Genomic DNA, 20,491 nt, shown 5'->3' with positions numbered 1-20,491 from the left:
TTTTTGGCATTGTATGCATGTAAGAAAACTGTGGCAAGTATGAAGATTTTACACTATTGTGGAGAGATGTACTGTTTGGATTCTTTACATACAATAGAAATAAGCGGAATCATTTTTATGTAATTAATTTCATTATTCTTTTGGCCAAATTTCATATACACAAATGTAAATTTACAAACAGAAAACCACATTTTCGTACCCTACAAAAAGAAATTGAACTGTATTTTAAGATGGTTAAATGCTCTACTAACAAAAAAGCTGTTAGAATTGTAAGTATATGCATGTCCCTTAAGGTCCTTGTGTAATTGTAATGTGATATTGTACCCCCTAGCTCGATTGTCTATTGTTTGTAATCTATGTATGATTGTGTTCCCTCATGTGCTTTATGTATTGATTTGTTATTAATAAAAATTACAACAACAAAAAACAACAACAAAAAAGTCACATTTTCAACATGGCGGTAAATCTGACAGCTTTCTCTTCCTCAATTGGAGGGACTAAAGACTCAATTTGAGCAGGTAACAGAGGGATCTTGAATCTCGGTTGAAGTCATTCTGGGGCCATTATTTTCTACTGTTTGCTTGTGCCAGCCCAGCTGATTAGCTAGTCATGCCATCTGAGTAACTAACGTTAGCTAATTACATTACCGGTTGGCAGAAGATTCAGATCCTACCACTGCGCTTGTTTACACCGAGCTGTTTTGGGTTTGGAATGTAATTATGGTTACGAGGCAGTGTCTACACTTGGCAGTTCATGCAGCTTTTATTCTGATAATGGAGTTCCGAACAGGTCATGCGTCTACAGTACACCTACATTTTAAATGTTTACTCAAATCAAAATCAAATCAAATGTATTTATATAGCCCTTCGTACATCAGCTGATATCTCAAAGTGCTGTACAGAAACCCAGCCTAAACCCCCAAACAGCAAGCAATGCAGGTGTAGAAGCACTCTGTTCGGATTCCCTTTTTCACGCGCTAGCTTATATTCAAATACCTGTATGCATTCTGCAAACTGGAACAGGCTATATCTGATAAAACAACAACTTGGTGGCAGTAGTCAACCACTGTAGTTAACAAACCAACTAACCTCTAAATTGCTAGTTCACGTGACCCTCCGCTTGTACTGTAAAATAAATTGAACGCCCATAAATAACTAATGACCCTGTGTTTATAAACGTGGATATCGACTTTGACACTTAAGCATGATATTGTGGATCATTCGATGCCACGCAGGGCGAATATTGTTGCTTTAAATCAGTGCGCACGGGAGCACTCTGTCATAGTCTTTCTCTCCCCATGAATTCCATTAACATTACATCCAAAATAGATAATCCTGTTCAAAATGTAGATATACACTACCTGTCAAGTTTTAGAACACCTACTCAATCAAGTGTTTTTCTTTATTTAGACTATTTTCTACATTGTAGAATAATAGTGAAGACATCAACACTCTGAAATAACACATGGAATCATATGGTAACCAAAAGTGTTAACCAAATCAAAATATATTTAATATTTCAGATTCTTCAAATAGCCACCCTTTGCCTTGATGACATATTTGCACACGCTTGACATTCTCTCAACCAAAAGTCTTGAAGGAGTACTCACATATGCTGAGCACTTGTTTGGCTGCTTTTCATCCACTCTGTGGTCCAACTCATCCCAAACCATCTCAATCTAAGATTGATGCCCTCAATCTCACACAAATGATCAATGAATTTACCAGGTACAACCCCAAATCCATAAACACGGGCACCCTCATAGATATCATCCTAACTAACTCGCCCTACAAATACACCTCTGCTGTTTTCAACCAAGATCTCAGCGATCACTGCCTCATTGCCTGCATCCGTAATGGTCTGCGGTAAAACGACCACCCCTCATCAGTGTCAAACGCTCCCTAAAACACTTCAGTGAACCGGCCTTTCTAATCAACCTGGCCAGGGTATCCTGGAATGACATTGACCTCATCCCGTCAGTAGAGGATGCCTGGTTATTATTTAAAAGTGCCTTCCTCACCATCTTAAATAAGCATGCTCCATTAAAAAAACAGGAATAGATATAGCCCTTGGTTCACTCCAGACTTGTCTGCCCTTGACCAGCACAAAAACATCCTGTGGCGTTCTGCATTAGCATCGAATAGCCCCCGTGATATGCAACTTTTTAGGAAGTTAGGAACCAATATACACAGACCGTTAGGAAAGCTAAAGCTAGCTTTTTCAAACAGAAATTTGCATCCTGTAGTACAAACTCAAATTCTGGGACACTAAAGTCCATGGAGAATAAGAGCACCTCCTCCCAGCTGCCCACTGCACTGAGGCTAGTAAACACTGTCACCACCGATAAATCCACTATAACTGAGAATTTCAAGAAGCATTTCTCTACGACTGGCCATGCTTTCCACCTGGCTACCCTTACCCCGGTCAACTGCCCAGCACCCTCCACAGCAACCCGCCCAAGCCCCCACCATTTCTCGTTCACCCAAATCCAGATAGCTGATATTCTGAAAGAGCAGCAAAATCTGGACCCCTACAAATCAGCCGGGCGAGACAATTTGGATCCTCTCTTTCTAAAATGATCTGCCGAAATTGTTGCAACCCCTATCACTAGCCTGTTCAACCTCACTTTCGTATCGTCTGAGATTCCCAAAGATTGGAAAGCTGCCGCGGTCATCCCCCTGTTCAAAGGGGGAGACACCCTAGACCCAAACTGCTACAGACCGATATCTATCCTACCCTGCCTTTCTAAAGTCTTTCGAAAGCCAAGTTAACAAACAGATTACCGACCATTTCGAATCCCACCGTACCTTCTCCGCTATGCAATTTGGTTTCAGAGCTGGTCATGGGTGCACCTCAGCCACTCTCAAGGTCCTAAACGTTATCATTGATAAAAGACAGTACTGTGCAGCCGTTTTCATCGACCTGGCCAAGGCTTTCGACTCTGTCAATCACCACATTCTTATCGGCAGACTAAACAGCCTTGGTTTCTCCAATGACTGCCTCACCTGGTTCACCAACTACTTCTCTGACAGAATTCAGTGTGTCAAATCGGAGGGCCTGTTGTCTGGACCTCTGGCAGTCTCTATGGGGGTGCCACAGGCTTCTATTCTCTGGCACTCTCTATGGGGGTGCCACCTCCACGTCTCCTGATGTACTGGCCTGTCTCCTGGTAGCGCCTCCATGCTCTGGACACTACGCTGACAGACACAGCAAATCTTCTTGCCACAGCTCACATTGATGTGCCATCCTGGATGAGCTGCACTACCTGAGCCACTTGTGTGGGTTGTAGACTCCGTCTCATGCTACCACTTGAGTGAAAGCACCGCCAGCATTCAAAAGTGACCAAAACATCAGCCAGGAAGGATAGGAACTGAGAAGTGGTCTGTAGTCACCACCTGCAGAACCACTCCTTTATTGGGGGTGTCTTGCTAATTGCCTATAATTTCCACCTGTTGTCTATTCCATTTGCACAACAGCATGTGAAATGTATTGTCAATCAGTGTTGCTTCCTAAGTGGACATTTCACAGAAGTGTGATTGACTTAGAGTAACATTGTGTTGTTTAAGTGTTCCCTGTATTTTTTTGAGCAGTGTATATTATACACAGTGGGGAGAACAAGTATTTGATACACTGCTCATTTTGCAGGTTTTCCTACTTACAAAGCATGTAGATGTCTGTAATTTGTATCATAGGTGCACTTCAACTGTGAGAGACGGAATCTAAAACAAAAATCCAGAAAATCACATTGTATGATTTTTAAGTAATTAATTGTCTCATCGCTGCAACTACCCAATGGGAGAGGCGAAGGTCGAGTCATGTGTCCTCCAAAACATGACCCGCCAAACCGTGCTTCTTAACACCTGCCCGCTTATCCGGAAGCCAGCTGCACCAATGTGTTGGAGGAAACACTTTTCAACTGATGACCGAAGCCTGCGGGCGCCTGGCCCGCCGAGCGCGATTAGTCAAGTAAAGCTACAATTTCGTAGCTAAATGCTAAGATGTTTTTGAATGCTGTCTAGTGTCCAATCATGCTCAGTGTATTTCTTACATGATCTCATGTAGCTAGCTTCTCCATTTTCAAGTTTTATTAGTCGTATGTACGGAATATGCATGTTATACTGTACATCGTCCAACAAAATGCTTGTTATTTGTAGGTTACTTCTCGACACTGCATCAACAATAACAAAATATAATTACGAACATAAAGTAAATGTCAGTAGACTATAATAATGGTGCTCCTTTATTTCAGGTCAATATTGATATAAGCAATCAATGCAATATATTTGGGCCAGGTAAACTTAGTTCTTTACCTCATGAATGAAAATACTGCAGCTAATGTGTCTGGTATCAGTTTAAGTTACATCACCTGATTCTTTCTTAAAAAAATTTGCAGGAGGCAGAGTTTTTGACCTCCTCTATAGGTCAGCTCAAAGTTGTCCAGATGAAATATATAGAAGCTAAGGACAGTTTGAGTGTCCTCAACAAAAAACAATGCAGGTGAGCTGCTCAAACTACACTGTTAATGCATCCTATGTTTTGTTCCGTTTTTGTTTTGTATGGAAGCTTTTACAGATACTGAAATAAATTGATTGAAATTATATTTTATCAAGATCTCACCCCACATTGGTGTTTGTAAGTATGACACTTCAATTGATAATTTACATTTGACCTTTTTCTTTTAGGAAAATAATTGCTGGTGCAGCTCACAAGCTCTGTATCCTTATGTTAATGATCGGAGATGCCTATATATGTTTTTTTTTTTGTACTTGCCTACTGAAAGCCTCTTAGTCTTCAAACATACAAGCAAACTCATTTTTCTCACATTCAACACACTTGATTACTCTAATTTGAGATTGATTGAAGGTGCATTGTTAAATACAGTATTTAAAACATGAAAATGAGTCCACAGCACCTTCTCTGCCATTTTATATTGTAGCAACCGTAACCCAATACCGAACGACCTCGTCAAAAGGTTCAGACCTTTTGGTGTAACAGTTGAGGTATCCCGGTCGGGGCTACCCCCGAATTCGCTACATTGGTATCAGAAGTGGGATGGTGCCTGTGAGGCAATCGGAGAAGTGTGTATAAGTGAAGGACTTAGTATAGAGAATAGTGGAGACATAATCTCTCGTAAGAAAGGGGAGTAGTGTAGCGACCTTAACCCAACTATAATACCTCTTCAAGCGGTTCGGACCTCTTGGCGTAACGGTTAAGGTGTTGGCTTGACAGTCACTGGACCCGAGTTCGCTACAATATCTTCAGTATGCATTTCTTAATAGTGTAGTTGGAAGTTTTCTGTTGTCCTTTTAACATCACTTGCTATTAGATGTACGTCCCTGGAACACTTAATGACGTGGAGAATGTCTTAGTGGATGTGGGGACAGGATACTACGTTGAAAAGGTGGGCAGAAAAGTAATTGATAACAAATTGCTAATACCCTTCATTGTACAGTTGACGCATAAGTTCACTTTGGGTAAGTAATCTGTTTTCCAGTACCAAATAGATTTTTATTTATTTTAACCTTGCCCAGCTGGAGCAATAATATCTTCTAATTTTGTGTACGCTGACATGACCCAATCCTTTGCATTTATCAGGGTTGTGTTCATGAAGGCACACTGTAGCAATGGAAAAAGGAAAACAAGACCCATTCTGAAAGATCGTTCCTACAAGTTTCACTTGTTTTTTAAACTTTTTGTTTTGTTCAGAGAACCCAGGAGTCATTTGACTATATTTTGTTAAACTCTGCTGTTCCATATACATTTATTTGCTTGTAGTACAATTATTTGGAAATCTGTCTGTATAATATGAGTTTGTAAGCCTCATTTGAAATATCTCTGCAGAATGTTGATGGCACAAAAGAGTTTTTCAAGCGCAAAATAGAGTTCCTCACCAAGCAGATAGAGAAGGTTCAACCGGCTCTGCAGGAGAAACATGGAATGAAACAAGGTAACACACACAAATACAAACGTTTGTCATATTTGTAATACAAGTATTTCACTTAAATGCAATATAACTTGTATTTTATTTTGCTCATCCCTTCCCATCTGTGTTTTTTGTTCTGTCTTCTAGCTGTAATTGAGGTGATGAATATTAAGATCCAAAAGCTTCAGAGTCAACAGGCTTCACAGTTGGGGACCACTGAAGCCTAACCAGGTGAAGATGGGGCTTACACCAGTCTGCTTGGGTTCTTTATGATGGGGATTTAGAGTTACTGAAAACAAATTCTGCATGAACTGTTAATTGGATGATCTAAGGTAAAAGTGAACGAAAGACAAGAATGTACTACAAATGTGTGCCAACAGTACATTGGTGAAGAGCAGCCAAGTTAGTGTTTTAACAAACACTCTTTGAAAATTTGAGTCTTACCTGGATTCAGTGTACGTTCAGTAGCCAGATTGCTATATCAATGTTGAATTTGACTAAATAGGCTTCTCTTTTCACCCTCAGATTATCATTTGTGATGACATGAAATCTGCAACAGATGTTTTGAATGGAGAACATGTTAGTGCCGTCATATTACACTGTTTGTCTTTCAGATTTTGCTCAATGACGGTTTTACTGAAACATGAAACATTGTATATTTTCCATTTTGTTCAAATCCACAGACCAAAAAGAATACAATTTTAAAACTACCATAAAACAGTCCCAACGTAGTGGCGTCACTAGTTACCACAGCCACAAAGTCATAATTATGGCTAAACCCGCCTATTTCTATTATTTCTTAAAATATGATTTTAAAAGGTCCAATGCAGCTGTTTTTATCTTGATATCAAATAATTTGTGAGGAACAATTAAGTACCTTACTGTGATTGTTTTTCAATTAAAATGGTCAAGCGGAAACAAAAATACCTTAGCAAAGAGCAATTTCGCAAGCAAGAATGTATCTAAGACTGTCTTTGTGGGGAGAGGAAAACTGAAAACTAGCTGTTATTGGCAGAGATGTTTGGAACTCTTTCTTATTGGTCTAAACTAATTTACCTCCTGGTGCCAAAACGCCATCCCACCACAACCGGATGACATTTCAGGCGGCCTTTTCAAACAGCTCTTACGCTAAAAGGGCATTATATTGTGAAAAAGATATTACAATTTCCAACGTCCATAGTGTGGAAATGTGTGTGTGTATATACACACACAGTGAATCATGTTTGACTGCACTGAGCCTTAAACCTAACTATAACCACACTGCTAACCTTATGCCTAACATTTTTAAATTAAGACTAAAAAGCTATTTTGACTTTGTGGCTGTGACAACCAAAACCTCCAGCTGTGTGGAGCCAGGAAGTGGAAGTATGCAGTTTACTATTGGGTTTCTGTTTCAAAAGTGCAGTATATGTAAACCTTGGCAACAGTCCAAACTCAAAGTAGACATCCCTCGGCCCCAAACCCTCAGCTCTTCAATTACGTTTTACATCGTCACATCCGAGTGTACCTTAAATGTCCCTTGCCCAAGCGAGGGAGAGTGATGATCGGAGATGCAACGTCCTTGGTGGAAATCTTGAAATTGAGCTTAAAAACAACCAACCTACAGCTATTAAGTCCCTAGCAAGCTAACGTAACTAGCTACCACTCCTGTCAGGTAGCTAGCTAGCTACAGTTATAACTGGCTAGTTTGGACATTTATACCAATACATTTCAAAATTCCAAAAAACATGTGCATGAAGCTAGCTATGTTTGATAGGCTCCTCGCTACGAGACTAAGCCAATTTGCCAACGGAAATCAATTTCATCAATCTATCTATACACACACACACACAGTACCAGTCAAAAGTTTGGACACACCTACTCATTCCAGAGTTTTTCTTTATTTGACTATTTTCTACATTGTAGAATAATAGTGAAGACATCAACTATGACAACACATATGGAATCATGTAGTAACCAAAAAAGTGTTAAACAAATCAAAATATATTTGAGATTCTTCAAATAGCCACCATTTGCCTTGACAGCTTTGCACACTCTTGACATTCTCTCAACCAGATTCATGAGGTAGTCACCTGGAATCCATTTCAATTAATAGGTGTGCCTTTAGTCAATTGGTGGAATTTCTTTCCTTGATGCGTCTGAGACAATCAGTGGCGTTGTGACAAGGTAGGGGTGGTATACAGAAGATAGCCCTATTTGGTAAAAGACCAAGTCCATATTATAGCAAGAACAGCTCAAATAAGCAAAGAGAAACGACAGTCCATCATCATGAAGGTCAGTCAATCCAGAAAATTCTCAAGAACTTTGAAAGTTTCTTCAAGCGGTATGATGAAACTGGCTCTCATGAGGACCGCCACAGGAAGGGAAGACCCAGAGTTTCCTCTGCTGCAGAGGATAAGTTCATTAGTTACCAGCCTAAGAAATCGTCAATGAACTCCACCTCAGATTGCAGCCCAAATAAATGCTTCACAGAGTTCAAGTAACAGACACATCTCAACATCAACTGTTCAGAGGAGACTGCGTGAATCAGGCCTTCATGGTCGAATTGCTGCAAAGAAATCACATCTAAAGGTCACCAATAAGAAGAAGAAGACTTGCTTGGGCCAAGAAACACAAGCAATGGACATTAGACCCCGGTGGAAATCTGTCCTTTGGTCTGATGAGTCCAAATGTTTCATTTTTGGTTCCAACCGCCGTGTCTTTGTGAGATGCAGAGTAGGTGAATGGATGATCTTGAAATGTTTGATTCCCTGTCACTGTGATATATTTAGAATTCAAGGCACACTTAACCAGCATGGATACCACAGCATTCTGCAATGATACACCATCCCATCTGTTTTGCACTTAGTCCTACTATCATTTGTTTTTCAACAGGACAATGACCCAAAACACACCTCCAGGCTGTGGAAGGGCTATTTGACCAAGAAGGGGGGTGATGGAGTTCTGCATCCCCCTGACCTCAACCCAATTGAGATGGTGAAGGAAAAGCAGCCAACAATTGCTCAGTATATGTGGGAACTCCTTCAAGATTGTTGGAAAAGCATTCCAGGTGACTACCTCATGAAGCTGGTTGAGAGAATGCCAAGACTGTGCAAAGCTGTCATCAAGGCAAAGGGTGGTTACTTTGAATCTCAAACATAAAATATACTTTGAAGTGTTGAACACCATTTTTGGTTACTACATGATTCCATATGTGTTGTTTCATAGTTGATGTCTTCACTAGTATTCTAAAATGTAGAAAATAGTCCAAATTAATAAATAACCCTTGAATGAGTAGGTGTGTTCAATCTTTTGACTGGTACTGTATATTTTTAAGCAAGCTAGCGTCATAATTTTGACAGACATGCCGAAATGTTGATTTAAATTTGACACTTCGTGGCCACCAGAGTAGGAGAAGGCGTCCTGAGTGGTGCAGCGGTCTAAGGCACTGAATCGCAGTGCTAGAGTTTTCACTGCAGACCCTGGTTCAATTCTGGGCTGTAACACAATTGGCTGTGATTGTGAGTACCATAGGGCAGCGAACAATTGGCCCAGTGTCGTCTGGGTTAGGGAAGCGTGTGGCCGGGGTAGGCTGTCATTGTAAATAAGAATTTAACTCAGTTGCGTAGTTAAATAAAGGTCAAACATAAAATAGAATAACACGTGAGTACAGTTTGCATTGAATTGTAGGTCATATCAACCCCACAAGTGATCAAAGTTCTTCACTCACTCCCTCAAACGAAATCGGGGGCCAAGGGGGCAACGGTAGTGAATTGGACTGGCACTTAAGATGGCAATCAAACTGCATCTGGTTGCAACAGGGATTCCCCGAAAGTGGCTAGTGTAAGGGCTGAGGAGATTCAAATAAAGTGCTTGGACTGCAGCCCTTGTACCTCAGTTGTATAAACAGAGGAAGAGGAGAAGTGAGAGGGATAACCCCACAGAATGTTCACCGGATATATAAATGTGAAGCATCCGTTTGGTGTTTCCACTCACTACCAAATATGATGATGAGAGGAAGCACAGTGGCTGGCAGTGTGAGAAGCGAGATGGATTTTGGCCGACATTCTGCACATTTTCGCATCTATGAAACTTTTGATCTCCATACAGTTTTCTGTATTCCAAAACTAGAATCTGTAAAGACTGCCAAAGTTTAGGAGTGCAAGGGCTAATTTAGTTGTTGCACACGTGCACTTCAGAAGTAAGCGTTCCCCAACGGAAATGTGCAAATAAATTCTAGAACGTGCCAATGGGATGTCATTAGCTCATCCTAGCCTCTGCCCACCTCCTTGCTTATTCTGCCCACTATGATTAACTTGTTCCCATTGGAAACGACAGGCTCTGCTCTATCTTGGGTTAGTTATACAAATATTGTACAACCCTGGCTAAAATGAATACATTTTTTTTGTCAAAATAACGGCAATTTTAATTTTGGGGGATTTGAGCTAATCCTAACTATTTTCCTAACCTTAACCAAAAAAAAGCATGATCCATCCTAGCCATGACCGTGTAACTGCGCCCCAAATCGCTCTTCTCCAGCAGGTGGAGTTTTGTATTTTTTTCGCTCACCGAGCAAGGAGTATAGCAGTCAATGAGTTTCGAATTTGGTTAACATGAAATGGAATGGAATATTTGATCGAATAGAAGTTTCGTAATGCTTCGGTTGTTACAAGTGTACTGATGTAAAGTAGAACACGTGACATCCCGGCAGCTTTGGAGAAAAAAAGCACTTTACAGTTGAGTTGTGCCTTTTGTCCACACACCTATCTACCTTCTCATTGGCTAGAATGGTCCCACTTGATCTTGCCTCCTTCCATTTTAAGACTTTTCTTCTCATTGCTAGAGCGGCCACTAAAGTATCTTGTAAATATAATGGATAATCTGTGGTATGCATGTAGGAGTCTACAATCTCACTATGTCAGTATTAGAAAACACCCGATTCGACTACAATCACCCCATTAAAAGGTATAAAAGGATGGGATAAGAATCCGAGCTGGAAATGAATGGGAGAGACGTATAATGCTCTGCCCAACAGACTGTCGACCACTTGAGCTCATGTTGCGTCACGCGGTTGCTAAACTAGCAAATTGTCACGCAATCCCTTCTTAATAAAAGTCAGGGTATGAGTCGAGAAACCAGACTATTTCCTTGAAGTACGGTATGTCACGAGTTGAAAGCTATACGATACTATAGAGAACAAGTTAATTATCTCACATCTCTGAAAATAACTGTAATGTTGTACTTCATGCTAATGTTGGGTTTTTGAGCTATCGACTTCTTGAGGGAGTGTTCTTGTCCAGAATCGCCCAGAATGCATCGCGCGGCCCATTGACGATAATTGGGGAACGTACACGCTGGAGTTCTTTGGCTGTTTGAAAGTTCATTCATTTCTGGCGTGCACGATGCAGTACTAGAACGTAAACCTAAATCAAGTAGTTTCTTAGTCCGTGGTTTCTCGAATAGCTAGCTAAGTTATTACATTTATTGTACAAATAATTATTTGTATTGCAAACACTAGCTTGAGTGAATCAGAGTTGCCTGGATGAAAAGTATAGTACATTCCAATATGATAAAGGAAAACGGATGGAACATACCCCCAAATGCCCCCGCGTGTATGGAGAAGCATTTGGAGTCGGCGCAGTACAGGGAAGGTAAGCAAAGTCACACAGCTGGTGTTTGATGCAGCCTTGTGTGATAGCCATGTGTCTGGAAGCTAACTATTAGAAAGGGCTAGCTAACTACCGGCACAGCACGTTGTTGTCGCAAAATAAAGTGACCCAAGTCATAACCTATCGAACTTACATCATTAACAGCAAAAACACACAGTAAAGTCATGTTTGTTCTATGGTCAAATTTACTGTACCACACTTTAGCAAGCTACTGTAGCTAGCAAGCTACAGCTAACTTGTAATTTCGAAGAGAATGATAATTGATATTTCTATAGTGCTTTTCATAACAATCTCAAAGCTCTTCAATGGTGCGTTTCTAGTTCCTCTAACTTAATCTATTTGCAAGCTAGCTAACGTTGGACATAATCCAACAATTATAGTTTGCTAGCTATGCTAAATAACCTGCCACCCTATCCTATGGCACTTCAGCACAGGCACAAGATATGATTCAACTATTGACATTTTTCTATTTTCTTCCATAGATGGCACCCTGTTGTTGGGGGCCTCAAGTCTGACAGGCAGGTGCTGGCAGGGCTCCATCTGGGTCTACTGTGATCCCAAGCAGTCTCCCAACGAGGGCTTCTGTAAGGCTGGTGTCCAGACAGAGGCAGGCATCACAGAGGCAAAGTGGGTTTCAGAGAGGGGTGTCCTAGTTGCATCTGACTCTGGTAAGTAGGAATGACAGTAATCATTACTAAATGCATATCATATTCTGCTGTAAATAAGGCTGGTCTAAAGTGAGGGAAATATAGTTAAAAGTACAATGATTACATTTAATTCAGGCCGATGTCATCTAGATTATTTGCGAGCTATACAAAAGTGTGGATACAATGTGGTTTGACTGGTGTTGTAGGTGCTGTTGAGCTGTGGGAGCTATCAGAGGATGAGAGTCTGCTGGAGAAACGGTTCGCCAAACTCGAGCATGATCACATCGTTACCAGCGTGAGCCCTGCTGGGTCAAGCCATGCCATCAGCGGCAGTATGGACAACCGGTCAGTAGGGGGCAGTCTCAATTTGTGTGTCTCATTCAGAGTATGTGTGCGAGGAGCAGAGTGTGACCAATTTGACTGAAGCGTTATGCGATATTCCCAAAGGCTGAAACGTTGGCCTTCTCGCCCACTTTTAATTTCAATCCAGTAAGCACTCACAAGCTCAGGGCTTTCCTGGCCAAGCATGCATTTGTGTGCTGCTGTACCCCCTTGCTTTAGCTACTAACATGGAGTTCACTTAATATTTTCATAAAGAAACTGGTAAAACATGGGTGCAAAATCAAGGTGAGTTACAAAGATGAGGACCAAGCGCAAGAGGGAGTGCAGTGATGGTGTCCAACTATTAAATCACATTTTAATGGTCACATACGTATATTTAGCAGATGTTATTGCGGGTGTAGCGAAATAGTTGTTCCTAGTTCCAACAATGCAGTAATATCATAACAATTTATAACAATACACACATTTAAAGTAAAATATATATAAATATTAGGACAAGCAATGTCGGAGTGGCAGTGACTAAACTACAGTAGAATATAATACAGTATATATATTTTGAAATTAGTAAAGCAGTTTGTAAACATTTATTAAAGTGACCAGTGATTCCATGTCTATGTATATAGGGCAGCAGCCTATAATATAAGGTGCAGGGTTGAGTAACTGGGTGGTAGCTGTCTAGTGATGACTATTTAAGTCTGCTGGCCTTGCGATAGCTGTTTTTCAGTCTCTCGTCCCAGCTTTGATACAGCTGTACTGACCTCACCTTCTAGGTGGTAGCGGGGTGAACAAGCCGAGGCTCAGTGGTTGATGTCCTTGATGATCATTTTGGCCTTTCTATGACATCAGGTGCTGTAGGTGTACTGGCAGGCAAGCAGTGTCCCCCCTGGTGATGCGTTGTGCAGACTGCACCACCCTCTGGAGAGTCCTGCGATTGCGGCAGCCCGACAGGATGCTCTCAATTGTGCATCTGTAAGAGTTTGTGGTTCTTAGTGGCCAAGACAAATTTCTTCAGCCTCCTGAGGTTGAAGAGACGCTGTTGCGCCTTCACCACACAGTCTGTGTGTGGGTGGACCATTTCAGATTGTCAATGTGTACGCTGAGGAACTTGAAGATTTTCACCTTCTCCAATGTGGTCCTGACGGTGGATATGGGCGTGCTCTCTCTGCTGTTTCCTGAAGTACACAATCAGCTCCTTTGTTTTGTTGATGTTGAGTGAGAGGTTATTTAACTGGCACTACTCTCCCAGGGCCCTCACCTCCTTCATGTAGGCTCTCATCATTGTAGGTAATAACGCCTATAACTATTGCTATCTGCAAACTTGATGATTGCGTTGGAGGCATGTGTGGCCACAGTCATGGGTGAACAGGGAGTACAGGAGAGGGCTGTGCACACACCCTTGTGGGGCCCCTTTGTTGAGAATCAGCGAAGTGGTGTTGTATCCTACTTTGACCACCTGGGGGTGGCCCGTCAGGAAGTCCATGACCCAGTTGCACAGGGCGGGGTTCAGACCCAGGGCCCTGAGCTTAATGATGAGCTTGGAGAGTACTATGCTGTTGAAGGCTGAGCTAAAGTCAATGAACAGCATTCTTACATGGGTATTCCTCTTGTCCAGATGGGATAGGGCAGTGTTCAGTGCGACGGCGATTGCATCGTCTGGATCTATTGGGGCGGTATGCAAATTGAAGTGGGTCTAAGATGTAAGGTAGAGGTGATATGATCCTTAACTGGCCTCTCAAAGCACTTCATGATGACAAGTGAGTGCTACGGCGCAATAGTCATTTAGTTCAGTTACCTTTGTTCCTGTACACAAGAAAGCAATGGTGGACATCTTGAAGCATGTGGGGACAGCAGACTGGGATAGGGAGATTGAAAGTGCATGCTCTGAGGACGCGGCTAGGGATGCCGCATGGGCCGGCAGCCTTGCGAGGGTTAGCATGTTTAAATGTCTTACTCACGTCGGTCGTGGAGAACCAGAGCAGTCCTTGGGAGTGGGCCGTGTCGGTTGCAATATGTCCTCAAAGCGGGCGGTGGTGTTTAGCTTGTCCTGGAGCAAGACGTCGGTGTTCGACGTAGCTGGTTTTCCCTTTAATCTGTGATTGTCTGTAGACCCTGCCACATATGAGCCATTTGAATTGCGACCCCACTCTCTCTACTGACATTTTGCCTGTTTGATTGCCTTACGGATGGAATAACTACACTGTTTGTATCCAACCATATTCCCAGTCACCTTGCCATGGTTAAATGCAGTGGTTTTGTGCTTTCAGTTTTGCACAAATGCTGCTATCTATCCATGCTTCTGATTTGGGTTTTAAGTCAGTGGGAACAACATCCGCTATACACTTACTGATGAACTCAATCACTTTTGTCGGTGTATACATCAATGTTTTTCTAAGAGGCTACCCAGAACACATCCCAGTCCGCGTGATCAAAACAATCTTGAAGCGTGGATTCCGATTGGTCAGACCAGCTTTGAGTAGTCCTTAGCACGGGTACTTCCTGTTTGAGTTTCTGCTTATAGGAAGGGAAAAGCAAAATGGGGTCGCTCTGATTTACCGAAAGGAGGGTGGAGGAGGGCCTTGTAGGTACCCCGGAAGTTGGAGTAGCAGTGGTCGCATGTTTTAGCACCGCGAGTACTACAATCAATGTGTTGATAGAACTTCGGTAGCGTTTTCCTCAAATTTCCTCGGTAGGAATGCTAGTCCGGCGTGCGGGTGTAGGCAGCGAACGGTTGAAAAGCATGCATTTGGTTTTACTAGCGTTTAAGAGCAGTTGGAGGCCACGAAGGAGTGTTGAATGGCATTGAAGCTCATTTGGGGGTTAGATAGCACAGTGTCCAAGGAAGGGCCAGAGGTATACAGAATGGTGTCGTCTGCGTAGAGGTGGATCAGGGAATCGCCCACAGCAAGAGCAACATCATTGATATTTACAGAGAAAAGAGTCGGCCCGAGAATTGAACCCTGTGGCACCCCCATAGACTGCCAGAGGACCGGACAACAAACTGGTCGTCTGGTGCGTTTGGGTCAGAGAATAAAAGGAGCAGATTTCTGGGTGTGGTAGTATAGATTCAGGGCATAATGTGCAGACAAGTATGGTGGGGTGCGGGTACAGTGGAGGTAAGCTGAGGAACTGAGTGATAAGAGAGGTTGCATCTCTGGACATGCTGTTTATACTGGGTGAGGTTACCGCATGTGTGGGAGGTGGGACAAAGGAGGTATCTAAGGCATGTACAGTGAGACTAGGGGCTCCACAGTAAACTAAAACAATGATAATTATCCTAAACAGTATACAAGGCATATTGACATTTGAGACATAAAGCGAGGCATAAAGCAATCACGTGTTGATTGGGAGAGCGAGCTAAGTCAACAATGGGTAAGACAACAGCTAATCAGCTAAGTCAACCACAACAGGTAAAATGGAGATGAACAAAGTGGAGTACCGTGATAAATGAACAGTCCAGCAGGCATCAGCTATGTAGCCAAGTGATCATAGGCTCCAGTGTACAGCAATAGATGAAACAGGGAAGCCGCTAGGTAGTTACTACGCTAGCACGCGGGAGACACAGCGTTTAAAGTTAGCAGTCTGCAAGTAAGTAGAAGCGTCTGCTCCGTCGTCCAGCAAAGGCCGGTTGAAGGCACAGCTGATGTAATTACGTCGTGGTGGTATGGCGGGGCGCTGTGTCGACTAAGGGACCGGCCAGATGGCGAAAGAGGTACTGTAGTTGTGGGAATAGCTGGCTACTTTTTGATGAAAGTTTTGGCTATAGGGTCTAAAAAAAAAAAATGTGGATTCGTGTCACAATGAGTGAGGCGGATTACCGGAAGGTATATTTAATTTAAAAATGGAAGAGATTGAATAATAAATTGGAATATATATATATATATATCACACACACAAAGTAAACGAGAGGACAACAAACCATGTCTGCACTGCTACGCCATCTTGGTGTATAGTTTGAGAAACCGATGCCTCAAGTCCTCAACTGGCAGCTTCATTAAATAGTACCTGCAAAACACCCGTCTCAACCTCAACAGTGAAGAGGTGACTCAGATGCTGGTTTTCTAGGCAGAAAAGGTAATATATGCAAACAATAGGCTATAATTGATTTTGGCCCAATAGGCCCGGCATATTCCCACTTTCAAAGACCTTTTCTGTTTTGATTGGGTAATTTTGCCTTAAAAAACTTTTAGGGCTACCTATAGAACAATGGAACTTGCCTGGCAAGAGTGGCCAAAATTGTGTTTAGTGTCCCCAGTGGCTCTGCAAGTGTGGAGAGTCTTTTCTCCGGTGCTGGCCGGCTCTCCAGTCACCATCACGTGAGCCTGAAGCCCCAGACTGGCCAAACTCGTGTTTCTAAAAATGAGACTTTTTTTAGTTTGACTTAAAAGGAAATACAAATTAGTCACAGCCTATGTGCTGTTTATAGACTAATGATTTAATTCAACAAAATGTTTAAATGCTGAGCACTTTGTCCATACCAGCCTGTTGTGTCACACTCAAATGCTTCACAATTTATTCCTTTGTAGGCTATAGCCTTGAAATAATGAAAATATAGCCTAAATTAATTTTCGTTCCTTGGGCTCCCTGTCTGGCTCCTGACATATTTAGTATTTTCTGTTTAATGACAGAAATGAGTTCTTACATTCACCTTTTCATGTTTATTAAAATACTTTTCATTAATCATATGGTTTGGGTTCTATACTTCAAAACCAAATGGTAGGTCCAAGTAGTTAAAAAATAAATTTGTGTTGGTTCAATTGTGATTTTAATGAATGGAGCGAATTTGGGGCAGCAGTTTGTTTTCCTGTGAGCGAGCGTTGGAAAGGTGGAGCGCCTGAGCGGTGTGCAAGCAACGCTCCTTGAGTGATGAGCGGGATTTCAGACCGCTCAACTCCGCTCACATACTCTGGTCTCATGCAAATTTTGGATTACTGGCATGACAGACCTAGGCCCTCAGTGTAACTGGCCTGGCTGTGAGTCTCTTTTGACAGCTGCAGGTAATGGGAGTGTTGTAGCTTGGTTTGCATTTCCTGGTGAAGATATCATTTTTAAGCTGTCATAGCACTAAGTCTTGCTCAGTTCTTTCTCTTTTCTGCTTGCTGCAGAATCAAAGTCTGGGACCTTATTCAGGGTGAAGTGGTCAGCACATATAATGGTAAGGAAACTATACCTCATCTCTGTATTTTGAGCTGCACTATGGTGAACATGTCAGTTGCTGTTTCTCATGTTTCTATAGCTTGTCTATTTAACTGGATCGGTCACCTGTTCCACAGCTCACTCGAAGCCAGTCACTTGTGTGTCCTGCAATCCATCCGATGACTCCCTCTTCCTCTCATGTGGCCAGGTAAGAGCCAATACTAATTAGAGGGTTGTCTGTTTTAATCGGTTCAGTTTGGAATACGGCTTTTCTATTGTGTGCTATGAAATATGAAGCTAGATACAGTAGGTTGTAACTTACTGAAAGGAGAACATTGTTCTTGTATGAACTTGTTAATGCACGGTCTCCTCTCATTGATGTCTCTCTCCATTCCCCTTCCCTCAGGATGGTCGTTTGTTGCTTTGGGACCGGAGGAAACCCACCAAACCAGCCTCTAGATTAGGTGAATAGAATCACTCTGAACTGCAGTCAGCTAGGCAGCAGGATTTTCACGGGGCCGAGATGCATAGTCTTCTGTTGCCAATGGATTGACAGTGACAATTTATCTTGGCTTGTCAGTGGTTTGTGGTTTTTAGGTAGCATTGGATTCTGTTGTCGAAGTGTATGTCCTTGAGTAACCCAATCTTATGAATTCTGATAAATGCAGGGCGGGTCACTGCAGTAGGAACTCAGAGCAACATGTTGAAAAACAGGGTTATTTGGAAAATGTGGTTTAATTTTCCTAATGTATAAAACTTTTCCAGTGACCCTAGTAATTTCAATAATTGTGTGTTGGGACAATTCTGTGTGTTTTGTAAATATCCACTTCAAAAGTATCTAGACATCTACAACACACCAATTACACATTTGTTGTGTTCAAAGTGCACATGCAATACATGTAAAGTGTGGAAATCCAAAACATGTACATGGTCAGGTGTGCCCAACCATGTTGTCCAGTGCATGTTGGTGATTTCCCTACTGACTTTGGAGATTTTATCTTGTCTCAGACGTAGAGCCCAGCTGTTGTCCTACATCAGTAGCCTGGCATCCCCACCACAGGACCACAATCGCCTACGGTAAGGACCAGTGCTACATTCCCCATGATGCATAGTGGTCCAAGCACATTGTTTTCAATGATTGATCTGCCAGGCTTTAATGATATGTTTGTTGAGAATGGCGTTTGTGTTGATTTAGGTGACGAGCTGGGACGAGTGACACTGAAGGACTTTCAGGGAACAGAGCCTGGCCAGACACAGAGCACCCACGGCCGCAGGGTCTCCGGCCTAGCCTTCTCATCACACAGGTAAACACCAACTCGCACATCTACAGCAGTCAATGGTTTGTCAGACTAAACTAACACTTATCTCTTACCTTCCAACACAGTGACCCCTTGCTTGCCTCAATCAGTGATGACTGCACTGTTGCTGTGATGAACTCTGCGCTTAAGGAAACGTAAGTGTCGACGTATGGGCTGTTTACAATTGCTCCCTAGTTCATCCTTTTGGCTTGTTAACTCAAGCTATGAAATAAAATGGGTACAAATACGTTATTTTCACAAGTCTCTTAAACATGTGGCTCTACTGCTCCACTCCAGGTTGAGAGACAAGAGGCACCAGGACTTTGTTCGGGGTGTCTGCTGGGCCCCTGGCGGTTCTGACACACTGACCACTGTGGGCTGGGACCACCAGGTCCTCCACCACGTCATGGGACAGAATGGACCCGCCACTGTATACTCCACGTCCCCACTGTAGACCCACCACCCAGCCTGGGTCGGGGGGGGAGTTGTAAAAGTGGTTTTGTGGGGGAGAATTTGAGGGGTTGGCATGAGGGTAGAAATTGTCAACACCGGAACGGAGCAGAGCAGTATGAAGATGGTTTTCCTAGTCTAAGTACCCCTTGCCATGGTGGGTTATCTTTTCAACTGATTTGTTAAGTCATGTGTGAAGGTAGTCAGTGATAAACAAAGTAAATTGGGATGTTTTTCGCAACAGTGATTTGAGAGGCTACACATTTCTGCTGTTTTGGTCCAGCAGCGATCAAGTTGTAGCAGCGTGGAGCGCACATGTGCCTACATTTTTGGGGAGTGCAGTCTTGTGTTGCATATTTTCTGTTCATGGCAACGTCATATGCTGAGTCTGTTTTATGGTGTATGTTAGCCACATTTTGGACATCACCTTTGTTTTGCAGTTTGTAGGGACATGAACAGATGGCTTGGTGTCCAGTTATCATGAGGGGTACTTTTAGACTTGGATTTGGGAATGCTGGCAATGGTAATCTTTAATCTAATGAACCCATCTGATCACGCTTATTCTCCAGTGAGTCCAACCCCATGTAACCTTTGTTTACCCACCCTGGGGGTGCTGTATTACATGGCATGTAAGCCAGTCTGAGAAATGGGAGCCGCTGGCTCATTGGATAGCAAGATTGTGGGTTAATTGGACTTAATTAAACCATGGCTCATCCAAGCATTCTGAAATCACACTAGACTAGAATGACATGGTTCAAGTTGTAACCATAATCAATACCATGGGCAATTTGTTTTCTAAATTAATTTCTGTAAATTTGCATGTCAGTCTCTCGATGTGCAAAACTGATAGGCATACCCCAAGCGACTTACAGCTGTAATCGCAGCAAAAGGTGGCGCTACAAAGTATTAACTTAAGGGGGCTGAATAATTTTGCACGCCCAATTTTTCAGTTTTTGATTTGTTAAAAAAGTTTGAAATATCCAATAAATGTCGTTCCACTTCATGATTGTGTCCCACTTGTTGTTGATTCTTCACAAAAAAATACAGTTT

General features: G+C 42.3%; 1 protein-coding gene and 1 pseudogene across 1 annotated transcript; both read left to right on the top strand.

The window, feature by feature from the left end:
- The first annotated feature begins 454 nt into the window (after positions 1–454).
- On the top strand, positions 455–6,212 carry LOC110527129 (annotated as a pseudogene).
- A 4,813-nt stretch (positions 6,213–11,025) lies between these two features.
- On the top strand, positions 11,026–20,385 carry LOC110528100 (methylosome protein 50). The gene is made up of 10 exons (XM_021609918.2): positions 11,026–11,553; positions 12,054–12,239; positions 12,425–12,563; positions 17,663–17,712; positions 17,831–17,901; positions 18,100–18,157; positions 18,702–18,770; positions 18,889–18,997; positions 19,078–19,146; positions 19,289–20,385. The coding sequence occupies exons 1-10, from the start codon at positions 11,445–11,447 to the stop codon at positions 19,443–19,445; spliced, it is 1,017 nt and encodes a 338-aa protein (XP_021465593.2). The 5' UTR covers positions 11,026–11,444; the 3' UTR covers positions 19,446–20,385.
- Positions 20,386–20,491: the final 106 nt, after the last annotated feature.

The sequence above is a fragment of the Oncorhynchus mykiss genome, chromosome 7, assembly GCF_013265735.2.
Source record: "Oncorhynchus mykiss isolate Arlee chromosome 7, USDA_OmykA_1.1, whole genome shotgun sequence".
Classification (NCBI taxonomy): Eukaryota; Metazoa; Chordata; class Actinopteri; order Salmoniformes; family Salmonidae; genus Oncorhynchus; species Oncorhynchus mykiss.
Note: the sequence above shows the minus strand (reverse complement) of the source record. Positions and strands in the feature narration are given on the sequence as shown.

Excerpts from the sequence above, each read along its gene's own strand:
- LOC110528100 (XM_021609918.2), top strand. The coding sequence starts at position 11,445 with ATGAAAAGTATAGTACATTCCAATATGATAAAGGAAAACGGATGGAAC. Across the intron at positions 12,564-17,662 it reads AGCGGCAGTATGGACAACCG|AATCAAAGTCTGGGACCTTA; the intron begins GTCAGTAGGGGG and ends TGCTTGCTGCAG. Across the intron at positions 18,158-18,701 it reads CAAACCAGCCTCTAGATTAG|ACGTAGAGCCCAGCTGTTGT; the intron begins GTGAATAGAATC and ends ATCTTGTCTCAG.